Source organism: Protomyctophum bolini (assembly GCF_963924005.1).
Source record: "Protomyctophum bolini genome assembly, chromosome: 10".
Classification (NCBI taxonomy): domain Eukaryota; kingdom Metazoa; phylum Chordata; class Actinopteri; order Myctophiformes; family Myctophidae; genus Protomyctophum; species Protomyctophum bolini.
In genome coordinates, this window is record NC_137871.1 from 16,294,473 (window position 1) to 16,318,299 (window position 23,827).

General features: G+C 42.7%; 3 protein-coding genes across 4 annotated transcripts; 2 read left to right on the forward strand and 1 right to left on the reverse strand.

The window, feature by feature from the left end:
• Positions 1 to 514: 514 nt before the first annotated feature.
• Positions 515 to 7,375, reverse strand: LOC308323177 (uncharacterized protein). 2 transcript variants are annotated; one of them, XM_080774846.1, is made up of 5 exons: positions 7,058 to 7,375; positions 6,278 to 6,597; positions 4,709 to 4,980; positions 3,251 to 3,362; positions 515 to 3,084 (listed from the first exon to the last, which is right to left on the reverse strand). In XM_080774846.1, exons 2-5 carry the CDS (start codon positions 6,567 to 6,569, stop codon positions 2,063 to 2,065), a joined length of 1,698 nt encoding a protein of 565 aa, XP_080630972.1. In that variant the 5' UTR covers positions 6,570 to 6,597; positions 7,058 to 7,375; the 3' UTR covers positions 515 to 2,062. The 2 variants fall into 2 exon arrangements, with proteins under 2 accessions (XP_080630972.1, XP_080630971.1); XM_080774845.1 differs by lacking the exons at positions 6,278 to 6,597; positions 7,058 to 7,375 and having other exon boundaries at positions 4,709 to 6,088.
• Positions 7,376 to 11,095: 3,720 nt separating this feature from the next.
• mif (macrophage migration inhibitory factor) lies at positions 11,096 to 13,577 on the forward strand. Its single transcript, XM_080774682.1, has 3 exons — positions 11,096 to 11,290; positions 11,926 to 12,098; positions 13,321 to 13,577. The coding sequence occupies exons 1-3, from the start codon at positions 11,183 to 11,185 to the stop codon at positions 13,385 to 13,387; spliced, it is 348 nt and encodes a 115-aa protein (XP_080630808.1). The 5' UTR covers positions 11,096 to 11,182; the 3' UTR covers positions 13,388 to 13,577.
• A 3,545-nt stretch (positions 13,578 to 17,122) lies between these two features.
• LOC308322719 (uncharacterized protein) lies at positions 17,123 to 23,746 on the forward strand. The gene is made up of 5 exons (XM_080774127.1): positions 17,123 to 17,296; positions 17,810 to 18,209; positions 18,518 to 18,738; positions 20,559 to 20,619; positions 20,897 to 23,746. Exons 2-5 carry the CDS (start codon positions 17,891 to 17,893, stop codon positions 22,126 to 22,128), a joined length of 1,833 nt encoding a protein of 610 aa, XP_080630253.1. The 5' UTR covers positions 17,123 to 17,296; positions 17,810 to 17,890; the 3' UTR covers positions 22,129 to 23,746.
• The last annotated feature ends 81 nt before the right edge of the window (positions 23,747 to 23,827 follow it).

Below are 23,827 nucleotides of genomic sequence, written 5' to 3' on the forward strand. Positions count from 1 at the left end.
CGCACCCTGTGTTCTACTCTATTGACCATAATATATTCCCACACTGACCATTTTCTTCTTGTCATTTGACATAAGAGCCATGTGAATACAGTTAAGAAAGAAACATTAATTAAACATTCTGTTTGTGTCTATACAATCAACTTACACCTAGTTCTAACACATACTGTACATAAGAGGAGATATGCCACAAGAGGGTGCTATCAAGTCCCTAAAGCCAGAACAGGGTATTACAGTACACACACACACACACACACACACACACACACACACACACACACACACACACACACACACACACACACACACAGTCATGATTAGGATTTTATTTTCAAAATTATTTTATTTTTGAGTGGTGCAGCCACTCCAATGAACAGCAATGTGTGTCCCTATGTCCCTCTGTCTGTCTGTATGTTTATGGCACATGATGGGAAGCTGAGTTTTTGGTTGAGACCAAGGAAGCTGAACGCGGAAGTGTTGGCTGCATATAGGTTACCTATTGCGCATGTTTCTTTCCTTCCAGGGAGGAACATGGAGTCCACCGTACGGTCTTCGCTTCCCGTCCTCTTTAAATAGTCCTTGGCGCAGAGTGGAAAGCTCAGAGCCGACAACCAATAGTCAGACAACCAATAATCAGACAGCCAATTCAGTATTTTAGCCGTGACCTAAGCGCCCCCCTCGAGAGATATTTCCGGGTCCTACTGTTCGTGTCGCTTTTGTGTCCCCATAGAGAAATACTGTGTCTGCCCCCACACTGAATACTATCGCCATTTTATTTCATTGTGTCAACTAAATCCTCCATTGGAGATCATAGTAATGCAAACTAGATTCAACGTACCCAACCCTGCACACATTCTAAATATGCAACCGAAATATCGTACTGAGCAAATGGATGTTACCACCTTCAATAATAATGATAACGAGGATAGGCATTTGAAGGCCAAGTAGATTTTATGATTTTCTTTTTTTTTCTCTTCCAAGAAAAGTTGGAATGAAATTGACTTCGTCAAATATTTTTATTTTGTCCTGTAATGTCATTTTTGTCAAATGTCATGTTTTTATGTTCTGTGTGGACAGTCAGTTAGTTGGTGGCCTAGTCAGTTATAGGCTAGAGCTAGACAGTCAATCTAAGGTTGGACCCAAAAGAAATTGCAATAGTAATCGCTTTCGTATTGAAAATGTGTGTATCATGGTCAATTCAGGGGTCGAATGTTGGGGTACCATTAAAAAAGGCAAACATTTCAATTTTGTATTATGCTTTAAGTAGCATGTGAGTGTCAAACTAGGGGTTATTCATGATTCTGAATCCATTCCAAAACCTTGAACAATTAGGCTACTAAAGAACGCAGAAATTGTGATGTCACTCGCTCAACCCCTGGTTCTGCCTGGTCACGTTAGTAATTTATCTATAGAGATAATGGGGTCATCTTAAAATCGTTTCATATAAGCATTGTGGTCCAAAAATAAACAAGCTGTCTTGACCTCAGACTTCGGTGCTCTATTGCAATTTATTTTGGGTCACGCCCCTTTTTAGCTTAGATTGACTGGCCTATTAGTGAGACTCCTGAATTGACTGCCAGTCAAAAGCTTATTAAAAAATATTAAAGGAATCAATGTCATTTCTTTTCATTTATTTCTCATTGTCATGAGCAAATACAATCGTACAAAATTCATGGTGATACTATCAGAAAAACCAAGGCCATCATGAATTAGACATGAAAATTATTTATACAAAGATATTTCTGAGAAACATAAATATACATACAAGAACTTTCAATATATACAAGGACAACACCTGCAATCAAAATATCTGAACATCTGGCATGATCTATTTATGGAAATGTACAAATGACTTCCAGTCACCTGGACATGTAATTATAATGGTCATATGATAAAAAGATGTTTTATCCCTCATCTAATTGAGGGCAGTATAAAGGGCAAGTCCATATCCCTTACATACAAACCTTTTAAACATGATTCAATATCCTCTTTGCAAAAAGGTTGCAAATTCCACCGAAGTGAAATCATTCTGAATTGTGACTGGAGTGCCATCAATGTCGGCCTCTCATGAAATGTTATAAAAACACTGGTGGTTTTTCAGCTGCTCTGGTTCGTTAAAGCTCTTCCCACACTGGGAGCACTGGTTGGCTGCCTTCTCACCGCTGTGGATTAGCTGATGTCTCTTTAAGTATTCCACACGGCTGAACCGCTTCCCGCATGCCTCGCACCCATACGGACGCTCGCCCGTGTGGATCCGCAGGTGCCGTTCCAAGTTGCCTAGACGACTGAAGCTGCGGCCACACTGTGGGCACCGGTGAGGCCTCTCACCTGTGTGCACCAGTTGATGCCGTTCCAGCGAGCGTGAATGTGTGAAGCGCTTCCCGCAGAGCTCACAGCAGTGCGGTCGCTCGGCGGCACAGGCGCACTCGTGGTTCTTGAGGGCCCAGGCGTGGCTGAAGGAGTTTCCACAGGAGGCGCAGGGGAAAGGAGTATCTTCTGCCCCACTGCCCTCGAAGTGGGCGCCCCCTAGGGGACAAGGATGCTCATCCAGCTCAGCCTCTGAGACAAAGCCTCCTCCACACTGGGGGCAAAAGTGCAGCAGGTCTCCACATCCCTCCTCCTCCCCTCCGCTGTCGCCCACACTCCCAGGGGCTGAAAGATGTGGTAGCTCCTCTGAACATTCCTGATCCACAACACCATCCTCAGACTTCATCTTAGACCAGCCTGATCTCAGCTCCACTCCAAGCCTCGGTCCATCCTTCATTCTGTCCTGACCTAGCAGGTCTTCTCTCTCCAGTGTAGGGGGCTGTGGGTCCAGCTCCCCATCCTGCTCTAGCCCGTCTAGGCCAATGTACTTGGGCGCTAGGCTGATCTCGCTGCCTGGCAGTATGTTGGGGTCTGGAGTAACAGGGTTGGAGACTCTCATTGCAGCTTGTTCACGCCCCCTCTCTGCCCTCAGCGCCGTCTCCAGCCCTCTCAGCTCCTCCACGCTCATACCACCCTCTGAGGGCTCAGTTGAGTCCATATCCCACTCCTCTTCGTCTCTCTCACCTGGTTGTAGATCTGGAGGAACATCCGACAGGTCTCCTGAGAGAAACAGTGATAGAGAGGCATGGGAAGAGAAATCCATGAGTGATAATTTCCACTCGTTGACCAAGGACTCCTTCTGAACATTTCACAAAATACTCCCACACAGACCCCCTACACTGTAGGGGGTCTGCCTACAGAGTGGACTGAGATCTCTTCTCATTACCTTCACTGTGGGCTCTAGAGCAGCTGTGAATTTTCTGCGTTGGGGGGTCCATCTTCAAAGCCTCCTTGATTAGCCGGAGAGAAGCAGGCTGGTAGCCCTCTAGTTGAGGAAACTGCATACAGAATCAGAGTTACAGAATAACAATGTGGTCAAAAAATGAAAGCATCTGCTAAATGACAAAACTTTATACATTTTTAAAGCCAGCGTGAGTTCACACATGGTGCTGGTTAACTTATAACCATAAGCCTAATGCGAACAGTACATTGTACATAAATGTAACGTGTTCATGTCTGACTCTGAGCCTGGCGTTCGGTATACAAGTCTATTTGCATTATTCCGTTAATAGAGGTTTGGCGCTCACAGCTGTGAGGCGACAGCACTACCGACTATGCCACCGCACCCTCATTGGCACTTCACAAAGAATAAGGCAATTCTAATGTCAGAGTATTGTTCCTACATGTTTCGAAACAGAAGTACATTTTATACCATGCCAAAGACCAAATTCAGATAATTAATAAAGATTAATGCTACTATTTCTGATCATATGCACCTTTCAGGAATGGGACCCAATGAATAGTTAATAAATAAATAATAGTTGTATTTTTTTTAAACTGTGTACATTTTTTAAACTGTGATTATAACTAATTAGCTGATCTTGAGGCCTACAAAAACAGAGGGGAAAAAAGTTATTTTTTTTTCCTAATCAACTAGTTAATTAGTACCAACAAGGTCGACTAGTGGATTTACTAGTCGACAGTTGAATAGTCGACTAGTTGCTTAAAGCCCTACTCACAGCCACACCTGAGGGTGAAGCAAGCTCATCATACCGAACCAAACCACTGTTACATTATGTTTAAAACAGACACAGTTCTTTAGAGTCTTTACATCCAGCTTTGAGGGTTTGTGTAAACACAAACACTGAAGACAAAAGTGAGGACGCAAATTGTGATTGGCCAGAATGAGATGATGTACGATGATAAGAGTGATACTCTTTACTACTACTTTTTACTATCAAAGCAAAGCACACCTCTGCAATGGCTTCCGATGTTGTTGTCTGCATGCTTTGAATATTCAAGACAGGTGAAGGCACGTAAACGTGCCCTACCATTGGGTCACGTCACGTAGGTGGAACATCAAAGAGCTTTTCAACTCTACCAGATGTATTCCTGCCTAAAAGCTTCCCGTACTTGAGGTATGGAGTGACCTATTCAATGGGTGCCTCTGCCATCTAAATATCAAATCAATACCTTTCCCTTTGCCCACCACATCGCTGCAGTGATTCAGTAACTGAAAAACATTAACACCAGTGGAACTCTCATTCCTTGTATTACTCTTGTTTTCACTCCATACAGCCTTTTCTCCAAATGGAGCTGCCAGGCGGGCAGAGATGCTGTGCTACATTCTCCTGCTTCTGCTACTCCTCCTCCTCCCCTGAAAGAGCGAGCCTGTCTCCCTCACCTCCTCTTTGATGTCAGCCGTTTCCTCCCCCTCTCCGCCGAGGCTGCCCTCCCCTTCCTCGTCCTCATCCACCATCCCTCCCTCTTCCTCTTCATCCCCGGGGAACTGGATGAGGTACATCTCCCTGGCCTCCTTCCCTCCTCCACCTCCTCCTGCTCCGGCAACGAGACCCACAGCTCCTCCCACACCTCCCTCGCCATCTCCTTCCTCCCACACACCTCCAGGCCAGCCCTTTCCATAGGCTGCCGCTGGGCTCTGCTTCTGTTTGCCTCCTGTGGAGGAGTGAAGGGAATAGAAAAGAGGAGAAGAGAGGAGAAGTACAAGGGAGGGAGAGCAAGATGGTAGGAAGGAGAGAGAAAGAATGAGGGGGAGGGAAAGGCTCAGAGGGCGGAATGGGAGAGAACGAGAGAAGTGTGAGGAGATGTGGATGGGAGGTGCAGGAGAGAGAGATGAAGGAGATAAGAGGGTGGAGAGGTAGTAGAGGAGGGGGTGGAGGAGAGAAGGCAAGAAGTGGGAGGAGAGGTGTTGGGGGAAGGGAGAGAGAAAAAGGGGAGGGAGGGGGAACATGATGAACGAGTGAGGAGAGAAGGGGTGGAGAAGGACAGTCCAGAGAGCAGGAGAGAGGGAAGGAGAGGAGAACACGTGACAGAGGAGAGAAAAGAGATAGAGAGCGGGAGAGAGAGAGAAGTGGAGCCAGGATGAAAGAGAAGAGGAGGACATTGAAGGAGAATCAAGTGAGGGAAAGAGACGACAGTGAGAGAGAGGGAGATGGAGAGAGAGGGTGAGCGAGAGTATAAGTGGAGGTGGAGAGGGAGTGTGTAATTATGGATGGAGGGAGGGAGGGAGGGTGGGTGGGTGGGTGGGGGAGCAGAGAGGAGTGGAGGGGGGCGGGTACAGCGTAGCGTGATGAAGGAGAGAAGAGAGCAGCGGTGGAGGAGGTGGGGGCAGGGAGAAAGGAAGGATATGAGAGAGCGTGAAGGAGAGAGGAGCGGGAAGGGGAGGAGGTAGTGTTAGAGGAACAGAGCAGGAGAGAGAAGTGGAGGAGGTGGGGGTGGGGAGAGGAGTGCAGAGGAGGGAGGGAGGGAGAGAGAGAGAGTGTGCAAAAGGCACAGAGGAGTGGGAGGGACAGAATGCAGTGGAGAGAGAGGAGAGGGGGAGGTGAAGGACAGAGGGAGCGAGCATGAAGAGGAGGCGGGGGAGGAAGAGAGGGAGGAGGGAGGGAGAGAGAGATCAGCTCTTGCCAGATGGTTTCCAACAAAACAAGTGTGTCTGTCTTCACGTAATCACTGTCTGCAATACATTGTTATAACACCCCCTATATATCACGTATTTCAAAAACAGAAAATAGTGAACATATGACACATTTCCTTTTTTACTAAATAAAGATAGGGTAAGGTAGAATTTGCATGTACAGGCAGTTCCACTCATCATCAGTCAAGCAAGCCAAAAGGTGAAATATACCATTGTTAGCTCTAGAGACAGGCTTGAAAGCAGTCATACGTATACATATATACATAGATACAGCACACAAGGTGACACTGACAAATACTAAACAAGGCCCCAGTTCACCTTTATGTTTTTTCCGCCCTCCGACTCGTCTGTCCTCATTGGCAGCGAGCCCGGCACCACGGCGGGTCGCAGCCCACCCCATGCCATACTTGCGTTCGTTCCTCAGCTTGTTGTCGGTCAACCTCAGCCGCAGCTTCAGAGTCTCGTTCTCCTTCCTGTTGAGTGACAGCTCCACGAGGTAGTCATTGACCGTCTCCTGGAAGAGTTTGGTAATCTCACAGACTGAGGCTCGGATGAGGCTGTCCATGACAGCTGTCAGGTGGGTCTCAAACGTGGTGACAGATTCCTCCATGATGGGCCACGGACTGGAGCAGTTTCAACTGTAATACAAAATTGTAATGTCATATTGTGAGTGTACGTGTGTGTGTGTCTAGCTTTTAGTTTTAATATAGCTAATAACAAACAAAAAATGTTCTGGGTTAAGTGCATTTAAGCTCCTTGCTTGCCTCCTTTCAAATGACAACAAGGCCAGTAAGCATGAGTGCAGTGCTCAATAAACCAATTAGCGCCAGTTTCCCCAATTCCATCGCAATGATCAAGTTCATGACAACACATGGAGCTCGGCGTTACAGTACCGTTATGTAAAGTGTAATAACCCTATGGCCGTGCTACGTCACGTTAGCCAGCCTGCTAGTTAAACTTGCTGACTTGTAAGATCCAGACTGAAGGAAGGAGTGAAGGTGAACCAACCTCCCCACCGTAACGTTACTAAATGTTGGAAAGTAGTGGTGCTAGCAGAATGGCTAATTCTGCTGCTACAGACAGACAGTCAGTACGTACCCGTTTGTTATGCCTGACACCAAGAGCTCGGGGAAGTCAAACAGACTAACAGTGCGCGATGGCGAGTTATTTCAAAGATCATCGATAGGTCCGGGGTCGTTGCCGGGTAAAGCAAAGCAGGCGAAGTGGTAAAAAGATCAGCGAAAACATCCAACTTGTGTCCAAACGGCTGCTGTGCTGTTCTGTTCCTCCTCGGCTCGCAGTCTGTTTTCCTCCTCCTTGCCTGCCTCTAGTCTACAGCGCGATGATGCTGCTACACTGCGCTTGCGCTCTACCGTAATTACTCTACACTCAAGAGCAACCGCACCCTAAAAACAACACTACTTCTGCCTGCGAGTACTTTGTCATACGGTGGCGCACCGAAAATAGCCGATCTACAAGCTCACACAGCGTGTCGGCTAGGCTAGTAATGGTTGTGTGTGGCGAGCTTGATTTTTAGATCGGCTATTTTCGGCGTACGATGCCTTCGTACGACGATGTATAAATCACAGCACTTCTTGGTTGCAAAGTTAGTTAGCCAGGTCATGTATCTGTATGAGTCCTATTGTTTTATAATGTGGCTGGTATTTTTGTGTGCCTAAGCTGCTAGAATGATCTAGTACTAGTAGTTATACTGATACATGTTATAAACAGGTTATAACTTATAAGCTATCTTCCAGAATGAATGGAGGGAGGCGCTGTGGCCATGATGATACTTATTTGTCACGTGATCACCATGCGTGATCATGATGCTGCTAACGCGGAAGTCGCGACACGCCCGTCTGTATGATTTTTTTTTCTACATAGACATGAATATTAGTTTGACTCTTGCCCTCTTCTACAAAAATAAAAGTTACATGTTATACAGGCTGCAGCCTCAGCCTGTCGCGCGTGCCAAGCTGTCATTCACTCTGGTGAGACCATGGGGGCAAGACATTAGAGTATACTCTAATTAGGGCAAGACTCTGATTGGCCTACCGACACTGATTGGCCCCGACTGGGCGTTACAATGTCTATGCTCGGACGTATAAAAGATTCACGTGTATTGTATTTAACTGCAGGCAGAAAACGGCTTCAGATCATCACACACACCACGGTCGCTGCTACTTCTGGAAGAAAAAGAGGCTTGAAACGGAGCAATCATGCCGATTTTCATAGTGAATACTAATGTAAAAGTGAGGTTCCATCCGAGCTGCTCTCCGAGGCCACTGATTGCTTTCCGAGACAACAGGCAAACCTGCACAGGTAAACATGATAAATAGAAAGGGTTTTTCAGTAGATATTAATGTAGGCTATGATTCCTATACGCAATGAAAAATGTTAGATGTAACTATATTTGTCTAAGCGTTTCAAATATTGACATGAAGCAGACATTTAAATCGGCCATCATTTGAAATGATGCAATGCATTGATGAACCCAGATTGAGCTAATCCTGTGAATGGCGCTAGTAGTAGCTGCAATTTGCAACTCTAGATTTTTTTAAATAATGGGATGAATCTAGAGTTGCAATACCCTCCATTGACTCCCCACTCATCCAATTTGGTTTGCGATCTGCTTGTTTTAAACAACGTTAAACTCACCAACTTTGCAGCTGTAGTCTAAATTTGAATTATCCTCTTTCAATCTGCCGAGCTTGTTTTTCATAAAAATCCACCGTAGACATGTTATGAGCTACTTTCTGTCAAGACATCCTCTGCAGGTGATTCTTTTTCCAAGTGCTGGAGTTTGGAAGCACTCGTCGTATGTCACTGAACGGCCATGCGTTCCACCTGTTTCGAATTTGCACATAATGCAGGAGGCAGCAGGGCTACCCGTTGACAAAAACGAGTGCTTCCAAACTGCAACTGAAAAAGAATCACCTGCTCATAATTTATTGAAAGAAAGTAGCTCATAACATGTCTACGGTGGATTTTTATGAAAAACAAGCTCGGCAGATTGAAAGAGGATAATTCAAGGTTGGACTACAGCTGTAATGTTCAGTTTAACGTTGTTTAAGACAAGCAGATCGCAAACCAAATAGGATGAGTGGGGAGTCAATGGAGGGTATTGCAACTCTAGATTCATCCCAATCTAGAGTTGCAAATTGCGGCCGGTGCAGTTGCCAGTTCAGTTGTCATACTCATACGACACGCCAAAGGTTTCGTCAGTCAACTATCCCATATATAATTTCTTAATTATGTCTGTTAGCTGATCTTAGATGTTTTATTTTTTGTCTTTGGACACAGCCTACTCAAAACAACAGTATTATTAATTGATTTAAGTATTTATTAACAGATTGGAGAATTACAGTAGCCTACATTTCAAGCACAACTCATACAAAACTGTTAACTATGTAGACACCATAAAGCATTAGCCTACACTTGTTTACAATAGGGTCCACCATGTTCAATTCATCATAACACAATGTTGACACAGTTGACACAGACAATGTTGTCTTCCTCTGTAATGTATTTTTGTTGTCATTGATGTTTTATGTGTGGCTGTAGCTGGGGTGAAAGCCCAAGACAAATTTCCCTTGTGGACAATAAAGTTTACCTTGACCTTGAGAGAGAGAAGGGGAGAGACATGCAGCAAAGGTCGTCATGAACGGGACTCGAACACGCAACGTGCTGTCAGGCCAAAGCCTGTGGCATGTGCCTGGACCACTTGGCCAGCGGGCGCCCAGAAAACTCAGATTTAAGATCTGTTTAAAGGTAGCAGCTCTGTTTACATGTGCAAGGTCCAGCGGTCTACTTGGTACAGATAATGGTCCTTAGGGTTAGGGTGAGGGTTAAGGTGAAAGGATAGAGACCGAACCGGCGCGATAGCCCCGTCCCCCGCATTTAATTTCAGTGAAAGTTGCCCAGTGGCGTTTTGAAGCACCCGGAAGACTGCTGGGGGGGAAATGCAGAGAAAAAAATGAATGACATAGCTGAAAAGTAGCCTGGGAACCATTTCATTTAGGGTATATGATCCTGTCGGGAGCAGATGATATCGTTTCGTCATGTTGTAGTATTGTTTTGTAGTCGACAGGCGGCAACTTCCTTTTCCCTCAAACCGATTTTTCTCAATAAAAGCTACGAGAGCTTTTATTGAGAAATCAACAGGATCATACAGCCTTTTGTAATACAGACCAGGCCTTCCTCCGAGGTGGTGGAAGGCCTGGTGAGGCGAGGTTAGCTGAAAAGTGGGGAGACATTTTGACCCTTCTGGGGGTCACACACACACACTTTCTCTCTCTATCTGTTTGTCTCCAATCTGCGAACCCATTGGAAAATAAAGGAGAAACTGTGCCCTCTTATCATGAATTTGATGCGAGTCAACAGACTGTCTCGAAAGACTACTCTCTCTCATACATTACGCTACCTTAGTGACAGACATGAGACATATGCATGCTGTCTGACAGAATCACATGCACTTGCAAATATAAAGACGGCAAGTAAGATTCCGTCAACATTCACCAACACTGTATCTGCCAACAGTTAATATCCAACTACCACGTTAACCACTGTCTTGCATCTGTTTCAGGATCTATATTAACTTTACGAACATGGACCGAGCCAACGTTGGCTGGAACAGCTCAACCTTTGCCTGCATTCATTAGCTTACCTGAAAGTACGCTCACTTCACCATTCCAGTAGCAGACTGAATGAAGATGCTGTGACAGCGTTACTGAGCAAGCACAAGATTACTCATAATGCACTTAGCTGGATCCATTGCACACATTTACCTTTTGCACTTATGTTCAATTAAGTTCTTTATGATTGTATTCATTGCATTACTTGTATAGCGAACGGGCACAGGGAGTTATTCTGGTTGCCATATTGTTCTATAGCTCTCACTCACTGTATTGTTGAACAACCGGAAACTGAGTCCGGATGAAACAAAAAGCACTGATTGACTTTCTGAACGAGACAGGGATCTTTCACAGGATCTAGGGTGCAACACTCAACAATTCTCAGTACTAGTATAATATAACATAATTATGGAATAAGGTGCATGGAGTCGAACCGTACAGTAGGTGGCGGTATACACCTGAAAGGAATTGGTTGCAACCCGCCAGTAAACCCCGAAGAAGGCATCAGATCATCACACACTTTTTGCACACACACCACGTTCGGTCGCTGATCTTTCTGGAAGAAAAGGAGGCTTGAAACGGAGAAATCATGCCGATGTTCATAGTGAATACTAATGTGGCCAAAAGTGATGTTAAACCCGAGCTGCTCTCCGAGGCCACTGATGCGCTTTCCAAGGCAATAGGCAAACCTGCACAGGTAAACATGATAAATAGAAAGGGTTTGTTTTTTCAGTAGATATTAATGTAGGCTATGATTCCTATACGCAATGAAAAATGTTAGATGTAACTAAACTTGTCTAAGCGTTTCAAATATTGACCTAAAGCAGACATTTAAATCGGCCATCATTTGAAATGATGCAATGCCTTGATAAACCCAGATTGAGCTAATCCTGGCGCAGTGCTAGTTACTTGAGCCGAGTGTGCGCAGAGATCGCCGGTGCAGTTGTCATACTCATACGACATAAACACCAAAGGTTTCATCAGTCGACTATCCCATATATAATTTCTTAATTCTGTCTGTTAGCTGATGTTAGATGTTTATATATGTTTATGTATTATATAATTATTCAATTCAATCCATTCTTTGTCTTTGGACACGATAGCCTACTCAAAACAACAGTAGCCTATTATTAATTGAAGTATTTATTAACAGATTGGAGAATGACAGTAGCCTACATTTCAAGCACAACTCTATACAAAACTGTTAATTATGTGGACACCATAAAGCATTAGCCTACACTTGTTTACAATAGGGTTTACCATGTCCAATTCATCATAACACTTGACACTCAGTTCCTCCTAAAAAATAGTTTTTCAATATCTTGTCTTTAGTACATTGCTGTGCACATCCTGCCTGACCAGATGATGATGTTTGGAGGAAAGGGAGACCCCTGTGCCCTATGCTCCCTCCAAAGTATTGGCAAGATCGACGAACAGATGAACAAAAAATACTCTAAACTCTTGATGGGGCTGCTCAACAAACACCTGAAAATATCTCCTGACAGGTAACACAAGCATGCATAAAACACACACACACAGTCGGCGTTGCTGGTGGTGGTGGCGTTGGCGCGTTGCGTTGCGGTTTAACACAAGTTTTCTCGGAAACGAAAATCTTCTTTTCTTTTCTGTGGCTTAGTCATGATGTTCATGCACTCACTGTGACCGAGTTTAATGTGACCAGTCTGACCACTGTGCCAAGTATTTAAGCTATTCAGCTGAATCTATACAATTCAATTCAAAGGAGCTTTATTGTCATAAGAAAACAAACGTTTACATTGCCAAAGCATGTGTCACAATACAATAAAAACAGTTGAAAATAGTACAGTTGGAGGGGGTACAGCATTTTGTAAACGGAGCTCTATGTCACATTGCATCGCTATATACATGTTTTTTTTTTTTGTACAAATGGCAGCAATTATTTTGCAGTCACATTTTTTTTGGCTTTTCTGCCTTTTTATTGATGGTATCAAGTGAAGATAGACAGGAAAGAGGGAGAGAGAGAAGGGGAGAGTCATGCAGCAAAGGTCGTCATGAACGGGACTCGAACACGCAACACGCTGTCAGGCCAAAGCCTGTGGCATGCGCCTGGACCACTTGGCCAGTGGGCGCCAAGAAAACTCATATTTAAGATCTGTTTAAAGGTAGCAGCTCTGTTTACATGTGCAAGGTCCAGCGGTGTACTTGGTACAGATAGTGGTCCTTAGGGTTAGGGTGGTACCATAGCGTAATAAAACGATAGAGACCGAACCGGAGCGATAGCTATTCATTTCAGTGAAAGTTGCTCAGTGGCGTTTTGAAGCACCCGAGAAAAAAATGAATTAAATAGCTGAGAAGTGGGGAGACATTTTGACCCTTCTGGGGGTCACACACACACACACACACACACACACACACACACATACATACATACACTTTCTCTCTCTCTCTCTCTTTCTGTTTGTTTGTCTCTCCAATCTGAGAACCCATTGGAAAATAAAGGAGAAACACTGCCCTCTTATCATGATTTTGATGCGAGTCAACAGACTGTCTCGAAAGACTACTCTCTCATACATTACGCTACCTTAGTGACAGACATGAGACATATGCATGCTGTCTGACAGAATCACATACACTTGCAAATACTGACATATAAAGACGGCAAGTAAGATTCCGTCAACATTCACCAACACTGTATCTGCCAACAGTTAATATCCAACCACATTAACCACTGTCTTGCATCTGTTTCAGGATCTATATTAACTTTACTGACATGGAGGCAGCCAACGTTGGCTGGAACAACTCAACCTTTGGCTGACCTGAAAGTACGCTCACTTCACCATTCCAGTAGCTGGCCATCTTTATGATTATAGTTGAAGCAGACTGAAGATGCCGTGACAGCGTTACTGAGCAAGGACAAGATTACTCATAATGCACTTAGCTGGATCCATTGCACACTGATTTACCTTTTGCTCTTATGTTCAATAAAGTGACACATGGAGCTCAAAGTTCTTTATGATTGTATTCATTGCATTACTTGTATAGCGAACGGGTACAGGGAGTTATTCTGGTTGCCATATTGTTCTATAGCTCTCACTCACTGTATTGTTGAGGGGCGCAGATAGCATTTTATAACTGGGGGGACATATTTGGGGACTATCTGCGCGCACGAAAGATTTTGTGCATAATTACGCAGATTTTCCATGTTTTTTAGCGGATTTCACATGGCACATGGCTATTTTTTTTTTTAGGGGATAATCCCCCCTCTTCATGAATCTGAGGGGGTCGATCCCCCCCTATCTGCGTGCCTGGTTGATACAATGGTACTTATGTTTTTTATTTACCCAGGGTAGTAGCTGAGCATAAGTGCTCATTTTCAGCAATGCCCTGCACATTGAAACGCACAGACAGGCAAACATTTTAAATCTGGGAGCTGACCAGTACAACCACAGTTGGGGGTTCAGTGCCTTGCTCAAGGGCATTTCAGCGTGCAAGTGGTGCAATTAACTTCCCCATCTCACCAATTTTGCCGCATTTTTGCAAGGGGCAAATTTGTTTTTTTTTACCTTCATAGATGATAAATCCACTTAGAAACTGACCTTTGCTCTCCGTGGTCAAGTATCAGATATTACCCAACTATATAAAAAATGAGACACAAAGATGCAGGAAACTGTAAACAAAGATGATGAACCAGATCAGATTCTTGCTGACATGCATACAGTTGCAGCATGAGTTAAAGCAACAGGTCCCACACCTTTTAGGCATTAGGCAGCGCCCACTTATAATATTGGGTTGATGGACCCCCAATCATCCATACCTTAAAAAAAAACCAAATAAATGTAAAAACAACCCATTAAAGGCATCAAGTTGAATTATGTAAATCATGTAAATATTCAACTTAAGAGAACAAGCAACAATGTGCTCTCACATTTAAATGAAACTGAAACTGCAATGCAACAAAGATTTAATTAACTGCAACAAGGTTTCGCACAAATTAAACGCAAAGTTTACAAAGTAGGCTAAATGTTTTAATTGCATGTTTTTACTTTACTACTTTAGTGAGAAATCCCACTTGATAACATGTGTGTAATCGTGTAATTATTACAACAATTAAACTACCAAAACATTTTTCATCTCACACGCCCCTAGAGGCAGTCGAGCACCCCCTTTTGAGAATCTGACTCTGGGTTAGGGAAAGGTATGGTAGCCTACAGTAATGTTGTTAGTTGAGCATAGCCAGGCCAGATGATCAGACATCTCTACTAGGTGGACAGGAGGCTACGCTAGGTTACCTTTAATGGGATGATCAAAATGAGATGCTATAATGCATAGGAAAATAAAGGTAAAGACAAGAAACTTGGAAATTGTAAAAGTATCTTGTGTTTTTATACAGTTCCATTGAAAGGCAAATAGGCTCAGTATCTTTTTTTCCCCAATAATATTTGTATTGATTTTTACATTTTATGACAAAGACAAAACAGAAAAAAGACACACAGCTCAGCTCAGACATGTGGAACAAAGGGCACGGATACCATAAAATAAAATACAAAAACAATATACATATGGATGGACACATTGTTTGGTGCTTGATAGTCTAGATGGGTTAACAACTACCCAGAGAAAACTAAATAAATACAAATAAAATATGTATATATACACACATAGACACACACATATAAGACAGTAACAGTATTAATACCTACAGCCAAAGGTGAAAAGTAAATAAAAAATAAAGTGAATAAAGAAGGAATGATGATCCTATCCATCAAGGTTAGCGGTATCGCTTCTGTCAATCCTATGGTCACGGTGGTAGCTTGACCACCGCAAATATGGGTCCTATATTTTATAGAAGGAATTCTTGCCGTTGGCATCTGTTGCTCCACAACAGATGCCAACGGCAAGAATTCCAACGGCATGCACTGCATGATTATTTTGTGCCAATCTTTCTTTGTTGGTGGTTTCTCATTAATCCAAGAAAACAGAATATTTTCCCTAGCAGCATAAATTAAGAGATTAAACAGACGCTTATGGAAATTGTTAACAATCTTATCATCAGGCAGCCCAAGAATCAGACACATAGGGTCGGATTCAAACTCCATGTTGAGGCTCAGTATCTTGAGGAGGAAATTTTAGGTGTGGTCATTCAATAGCTGGAGCATTCCAGTCTACAGTAAATTAATAATATGTCAGGCCTGACATATATGGCCTGACCATATTTAAATATTGTATAGATTGAGTTTTGTAAAACTGAATCCATTGTCTTTGGATCAAATAGTAATATCAGCAAGGCTGATGGCTTCTTCGTTAGAGTGGGTGACAACCTATGGTGACAACATTACCACACGAAAAGATGAAATTACCTACCTAAAATTAAATTACCTAGGTTCCATCCTGGAGGCTAATCTTTCCGGTGATAAAATCCACCAACGTAATCAAAAAAGTCAACCAAAGAACAAGATTCCTATACAGGATCTCCTCACTGGTCCAGAAAAACACCTTGAAGACCCAAACAGGAGCCCTAGTAGGCTACACGGTTTCTTCGACTATGCATGCACCTCTTGGTACCACTGCCACAGCACCTCAAAGGCTCTTAAAACAAGGCTCCAGACTTCCCAAAACAAACTGGTCAGGCTACTACTTGGCCTCACTCCCCGAACCCACCTCACCCATGCCCATTTTGAGAGGCTGGAATGGCTTAGGGTTAGAGTACAGCATCTTGCAATGGGTCTGGTCCACAAGATTCACTAGTACACCACCAAGATACCCTGTACCTGTCTAAATACTTCCTTAATGTCAACAAAGTCCACACCCACAACACCAGAGGGAGTTCAACAAACCATGTGCAACCCATATTCGGCACAAACAAGACTAAATTCATTTCACTCCTATGCCACCAAAATGTGGATGTAAATCCCTTGGCTCTCAAAGGGCTGCAATTCGAAACTGGCCCCCTCACTGTTTATGTTTTTTCCCAGTTTACCTCCTTTTATGATGATTTTCCTGTTTTTAGAAGTGTATATTTGTCTGTGTATATTAGCCTCGGAAACCTAGACGTTTTTATTTGTGTATATAGTCTCTAAATGTTCTGATGAATTGAAAAGGGTGGACCCTATTCTAAACAATTGTAATGCTTTATGGTGTCATCCACAGTTAACAGTTTTTGTTAAGTTGTGCTTGAAATATTAAATGTACTGTAATTCTCCAAACTGTTAATAAATATTTCAATCAATCAATCAATGTTTAAGCTTTATAACTACAAAACGAGACTGTGTTGGGTTATGGTTGTGCATGATGACCTTATAGGCAGTATGTGGAATTTTATGTGGGATAATATTTTGAATTGTAATTTAGAAATTGATTTGTTTTTCCCAGAGCCATCTAATAGAATAATAACTAAGGCTCTGGTTTTTCCCAAATTGAGTAATGTTCAATACGAACAGTAGGAGGCAGCAGCAACACGCCAACAAAGAAGAAGACTGGCGCTCGCTTCTTCCCGCTACTGCTGTGGTAGAGGGAAGTGACGTTTCGCACAGATCTTTTTGGAGAAAGATGGCGGAAGCGAAGTGACCATTAGCTTAGCGTGGTTGCAACTTGCAAGAAAATGAATACTTTATACAGTTACATAGTCTACAATTCATAAAGTGACCGTCGTGTGTCTTTACCAGGGAGAGAATTCGATGCTCTATTATTGAGACCGTATCATCGGAGCTACTTGTTCTACACGACGGTCAGTAGTTTCGTTTATGGCCAAGTGTTTACTTACCTAGCGTTGGTTTCGCGCGTTTCTTTCGTGTTTACCTGACCAGTTGATGTTTTAACGCTCTTGCTGAAGTTGTTTGCTAACATGTCTGTGCTACCAATAGTTAAATACGGGTTTATTATATAACGCGAGGGCTTTCAATTATTTAACTTAATTTCCCATCGTAACAATGGGCGCGATTCTTCTTAGAATAGCTACCGCTGTACGGTAGCTCCGGGGAGAGGTTCCATAATTATGCCTTGGGGCTAGTTTTTCTGTGAACCTAGTAATAAGCCAAAGCCAGTCTCTTATTGCCTTTTTTAGATCATGTTTGGGATTAGCCCAAGATTTAGACTCGTAGAGGTTTTTTTTATTCTGACGAATCTCTCTACGAGAATCTCTAGTTAACCACTAGTTTTAGTTTACGCAACGTCTACATTCTTGGGCTGTTTACATCTGCAGGCTCTGCAGACATATTGATCACTTTCTTTTGTACAACAGATTGGGAGCCAGTGCGATAACCTCACCCCACCAGAGTAAAATACCCCCCTCCCCCGGGAGTCAAAGGCCTGACCAGTGACCATGACCTCTGCAGAGATGCCAGACTACCATAGCATAGCGTTTAGAGCGCAGCTGACCACAACGATGGACACATTGTTGAGGACTGCTGTGTTTGAACTCAGCAAAGTCTTTGACGGCTGTATTTATGAACACCAAGTGGAGCTGGTGCAGAAGACAGGGGAGATAACTCGACTCCAAAGAAAGCTCATGAGGGCAGAGAGCAAATTGAGGGAGGGGAGGGGAATGATCCGGCAGGAGGAGACGATTACAATTGACGACGATGATGATGAAGAAGAAGAACCAAGCTCCCAATCTCATGTCCCTGAGATTGTTGTTGAAGGTAAGTTGCATTGTTGACAACATTGAACAAAACTGAATTGCTATATTTGATTTATACTCATATATTCAGCTGTGAAATACACCTATAATTTTGCAAGGCTGAATTCAAACAAATGATTAAAAAAAAAAATGTGATATTGATTCATCTTGATTGGAGTTGACCCGGTCACCTCCAATCATAATCTAATAATTGCGGTCACCGTGACCGCAATTATTAGAATGTTCTCAATGACGGTCATTTGATGGATTAATCAAGTCACAACTCATTCCTGCATAAACTCTTAGGACTTGTTTTCTTTGTGTACACAGTACCTGATGACTGGTGTACCGCTGTCGGCCCTGATGAAGCCCCTGTCGCCCCCCCTGATGAAGCCCCTGTCGCCCCCCCTGATGAAGCCCCTGTCGCCCCCCCTGATGAAGCACCTGATGAAGTGGACAATACAATACAAGAGGACAATCCTCCGTGCCCCAGTGTCTCCCTGCGTCCGCTGTCTGTGTCTCTGTGGCGAATTCCAAACATCAAACGAGAGGTGGGTGACTTCAGCAGAAGAGAAAAATTTGAATTAAATTCTATACTGGAGACGAGCATAAAAAATAGCATTATACATGTTTATTTGTACTTTATTTTATATTGTGTTTTATAATATGGAAGTGGTGTATATATTAAACATTATATTTACAGCGTGTTTTGCAAACCTGGTCCGAAGCACTTTTTACCACTTTTCATTGGTTCAATAAACACAGACATAAAGGGTGTTCAATAGCACTGAAACATTCAAAATGGAGTTAGGTGGTTTCCTCCCAACGGCAACGACTGTATCGGAGAGACCTCGGTGACAATCAATTTAGGGAAAGGCCACTTGGCCTTTGATGTTGTCCATCTTTTTGAGGGCACAGGTGAAATGCCAGGGCAGCAAGGCCTCCTTCAAATACTCTCACATCACACTTTGGAATTGAGGAAGAATTTAGTCCTGTGAGGAAGAAATGATATGGCTGCTTTACTTGCATATATCTAACCAAGTTTATATTTTACCACTCATGATGCTTAATTGTGATATTTGATAGCTTGTGAGAGCCTAGACGTCTCCAGATCTCCACTCGGCCTAATAGCCATTGTTTATGTTACAGCCTATTGTTTTGGCTCAGTTTTGTCCTTGAAGCAGCCACAGTATAACTATGATTCTCAGCCCGGTGCAGTGCTCCTGGCAGAACTGACGTACCACTGACCTGAGTGTTATTGTACTTCAAGTTCTTCCCATGATATCATGTACATAAAGCATACATTAGTAGCAAAAGAGGCTGAACAAACAGCCGAAAGACACGCACATCCAATTACCAATTATGTAGGCTGGGTCTCTGTCATTTACCACAGTGTGACTGTCATATTAGCAATTCATTATTATTATTAACTAAAACTTTCAGACTAGTTAAACATTTTGTTCTTTTGCAGTTATTTTGTGATCATCCAGTACCTATGGGGCTTGGTTATTGTAGCTAAATCATTTGAGACATTGGTGTATGGCGGATTTACATCATGAGCCCATTTTCTGATCACGGCCAAGCTACACCAGGCTTTTCTCGCCCGTTTACTCTAAACGCGCGGACCGTGCGTGCGTAAGCCAAATGCCCTGGCTACATCGATCTGTCAGACGCACGGCAGGTTTGTGCAGGACCTTCCGGGAGGATGTATAAATACGCGCGCATGGGGGCATACGCACGTAAAAAAATTAGAACCGATCCTATTTTTTAGAGCACGTGTAGGATGGCCTGGTGCACTGTATGTGCGCAGTAAACGCGCGCAAAATTGCCTGGTGTAGCTTGGCCGTCATGTGGCCGACGCGTTGACATTTCAGTGTGTAGCCGCCGGTGTTGGAGGACAGGAGCATTGTCCACATGGCTGGATCCCATTCGCTGGATGTTCTACACCATAGCTTTGTGTTGAAGATACTGTAATTTGTCATGAAAGTTTTTTTTAATGATTTTGAATGGCAGAATACAAAATACACATGACTTGCATAAAAAAACACTAGCAGTCAAAACACCCCTCTACATTCTGTTGTTGACAATAGTGATTATCTCATCTGTAATGCATTACAAATGGTTAATTCAGTAATCTTTTAATATACAAATAAAAATAGTCCCACGCTAAATGGAACTTTCCTTTTGACATCGTTCCTTCTGGAAATTGAATACTCATGATATGATGCAGTTTCAGTCATAAGTTGGGTTCAGTCTGTGAAGCCCTGGTGTAGATGACCGTCCAGTTGAAGATACTGTAATTTGAGACATTGGCACTATCTTGTGCTGTTCAAACCCAGAGATTTCACCAACAGTATCTTGTCTTTTTTAGATGGAGAATGACGACTTTGAATCCCACCTGTTAACGTCACTAAAAGAAGATTCCATGAACAGTGAGTATTGTAAATTTCTATTTGCAAGTGTCTCTGTACTTCATATTAGCCCACGACAACGACAACATATTGTCAGATTAGGGTCGGAGGCCAAATGCATATCATTTTTGGGGTTCTTGACATGGCATAGTTTGAGAACCATGCACTGAACCACATGAGGTTTTTCAGAAAACTGTTCTGATTTAGAAGACATTTTTTTGAATCGAGCTCGGGTCTAAATGGGTTTCATGGGGACTAATATATTTTTTCCAATGTGTTTCTCCCACGGGCTCATTAGCACAGAGAAGTTGTCGCAGCAAGCTTGAGCTCAGCCGGAGCCTAAACCTACCTACCCGACTACGCCACCGTCCAGATCGAGAGCTACAACAAAACAACAGGGTTGAAAATCTGGACAAACAAGCAAACGACATAGTTGTCAAACGTCGTGTGGGGAGGCCGAGCAAAGCTGACAAGGCACAAAGTCGTGTGGGGAGCCCGATCAAAGCTGACAAGGCACAACGTCGTGTGGGGAGGCCGAGCAAAGCTGACAAGGCACAAAATACTCAAATGAGCTCAAGTCGTGTTAAAGGAGAGAAGAATATGATTTACTCGTGCAAGTTCTGTAGTAAGGTCTTCAACACAGAGTTTGGTCTAAGTGTACATGATCGGTCACACAAGAAGTGTACCATTTGCCAAAAGATGTTTCATTATCCAAGCTCTCTCCGCCTTCATATGCAAGCTTGCTGCAAAGTAAAAAATGACAGGGCACCTATAAAAGAGAATGAAAGGGCACCTAAAAAAGAGACGTCTACGCAAAACCTTGAGTCTCCCAATAAAGATGTTCCAACCACATCCACAGAGGCTTCTCCTAAAAAAGATAATTTACTGGTAACCTGTCACGACTGCGGAATGAAGTTTCCTCACATCTGGGCACTGCGCATCCACAGGGCTCAGCTTCACAACATAACAATAGAAAACAAAAGGTTTCACTGTAATAAATGCAGCGAGAAATTCCCAAAGAAATATTTACTGAAAAATCACTTGTTCAAAGTCCACGGAGAGCAGAAATATGGGGAGACCAATGGCGATCTCTCATGGATGAAGCCCTTGGAGGACGTTGTGGATACTCAAGAGGCCTCTAGCGTGTCCCAAAAAAGACAAATCCCATCAACTGACATTCAATCCAATCTAATAGCAAAGAAACGGAAGAAAAGAGAAGATCGAGAAATGCAGACAAAAGACTGGAGAACCAAGGGCAAGGAGGTCTCAAATGGTTACAGCTGTTTACAGTGCAAGAAGGTCATCAGCAGCAAGCATCTGCTCATGGAACACTATCGCATCCATACTGGGGAACTGCCTCTAAGCTGCGAAGGTTGTGGCAAGAAGTTCCGTTGCCATTCTTTGAAGAGTTTCCACAGGAAGAAGTGCGCAGGTGTTTCTTTGGACTTTACTCATGTCTGCAAGCACTGTGGCAAAGAGTTCATCAATGCCAAATGCTACCAAAAGCACTGCGTGCGATATAATCATTAATCAACGCAAGCTTATGACTGAGGGTGTCACGGTGGTTTAGGAGGTGACAGTTTATTTTTGACCCTGTACTTATATTATTGTAGATGCTAATGTTTTCCTTGAAACAGGAGACATGTTCCTGATCTATGATGGGGTCACTTGGCTCGGGAACCATGATTGGTTCCAGAGGCCTTAAAGGAGCACTACACCCATCTCAGAGGTGGGTTGTTTCACAGTTCTTCCTAATATGACTATTGTTTTCCTTCAATGACATCTGGGGATATTTAAGCAAGATAGTTTCTATTTCAGTCTGCTAATTAGAGCGGTGTAGTTTCCCATTACCTTGGGCTGCGTCTCGGTGCTTATTGTGTCCTAGCTCGTCTATTCACACTCGAACAAGTATGTAAATAAGGAAAGGACCTCTAAAATATATGAAATATTTGTTGCAAGATATGTTAAAGCTGTTCATTTGAGATTTTGTTTGCATAGACATTTTAACATAACCTGTAATCCAGTCACAAACAAATATTAAAGTTTAGATCGTAAAGTAATGTTTATTCTTTGACTTCAAATGTCAATGTGTGACTATTTTATGAGTGCAAATTCCAACGTACTTTCTTTTGAGTTCTCGAATCTACATATCGACCTTTTTATATATATCCTTTTCTTTACATCACCTTGTTCGAGTGAGTATAGAGCAAAATAAGGACCTGTGGCACAGCCGCAGCCTAGAAATCACTGCTGATGTCAATTGAGCAGCCCAGCTCTTAAGAAAACAGTGAGTAGATGCAAATGATGCCATCTTATAACTGAATTGGTGAGGACCATAATAAGAAGATGTGGTTGAATATGGGTGAAGTGCTCCTTTAAAGTTTTCCTGTACATAACATTTTGAATGCGTTTTGTTTTTAGTGGTACATTCATATATTAAGAAATTAACAAGATTGCAAGATTCACACTATTCACTTGTTTTCAGTCCTTTATGTATTCACTTAATGCACAATCCCTGGCTCGTTTTTCTCAGTTCCTCTGACAAGCTTTCTCTTGCAGACTAAATTCTCCGGGTGTCAGGTTCCAGTTTGACATTTTTTGGCCAGTCAAAACATTTCACTCACCCATAAGCCAAATTTAAAATAAGATGCAGCTTTAAATTGTAACATCATTTTAATGGGCCATGTTGACGTGAATCCTAAAACATTCTTTTCCCTTAATGGTTAAACAGTTCAGTTCAATAGGTTCAGATTTTTGCATGTTTTCAGCATAGAATTAACAACAAAATGTGTCAATTATTTCCATATCTCAACATATTTAATGTATTGAGATATGGAAATACTATCATGATGACCTGGAACGAAAATGCACACCTGGATATTTCTTTTCAGACAATATACACTGTAAAATCCTATGTTTAGGTATTGTAAGTATATATAATATGTAGTATATTAGAACAAATATATGTAATTCATTGATGATTGGTCATGAATGTAAACGAAAGGCACCAACTAAACATTGTCTTTTTTTTAGTTTACATGCTTTTACTTTGCATTTTTAAAATGTTTTCTTTTTTGCTTTTGAAAGCTTTGAAAGGATTAATAGACAAATGGCATTTGTATGACAATAAACTCCATAGTGTGACATACAGATGTGTTTTCTTTTATATGTAGTCAGAATGTGCTTTTGTGATTTATATTTTAATCAACAATGGTAATTCATATCTGCA

What these genes read in the sequence shown, in the direction of transcription:
- LOC308322719 (XM_080774127.1), top strand. Translation starts at nt 17,891, where the DNA reads ATGACCTCTGCAGAGATGCCAGACTACCATAGCATAGCGTTTAGAGCG. An exon ending in CCCTGAGATTGTTGTTGAAG is followed by an intron (nt 18,210 to 18,517) that starts GTAAGTTGCATT and finishes TTGTGTACACAG; the next exon opens with TACCTGATGACTGGTGTACC. An exon ending in TTCCAAACATCAAACGAGAG is followed by an intron (nt 18,739 to 20,558) that starts GTGGGTGACTTC and finishes TGTCTTTTTTAG; the next exon opens with ATGGAGAATGACGACTTTGA.
- mif (XM_080774682.1), top strand. Translation starts at nt 11,183, where the DNA reads ATGCCGATGTTCATAGTGAATACTAATGTGGCCAAAAGTGATGTTAAA. An exon ending in CAATAGGCAAACCTGCACAG is followed by an intron (nt 11,291 to 11,925) that starts GTAAACATGATA and finishes TCTTGTCTTTAG; the next exon opens with TACATTGCTGTGCACATCCT. An exon ending in CTGAAAATATCTCCTGACAG is followed by an intron (nt 12,099 to 13,320) that starts GTAACACAAGCA and finishes CATCTGTTTCAG; the next exon opens with GATCTATATTAACTTTACTG.
- LOC308323177 (XM_080774845.1), bottom strand. Translation starts at nt 5,428, where the DNA reads ATGTCCTCCTCTTCTCTTTCATCCTGGCTCCACTTCTCTCTCTCTCCC. An exon ending in CGGCTGACATCAAAGAGGAG is followed by an intron (nt 3,363 to 4,708) that starts GTGAGGGAGACA and finishes TTCTGTATGCAG; the next exon opens with TTTCCTCAACTAGAGGGCTA. An exon ending in CTCTAGAGCCCACAGTGAAG is followed by an intron (nt 3,085 to 3,250) that starts GTAATGAGAAGA and finishes TGTTTCTCTCAG; the next exon opens with GAGACCTGTCGGATGTTCCT.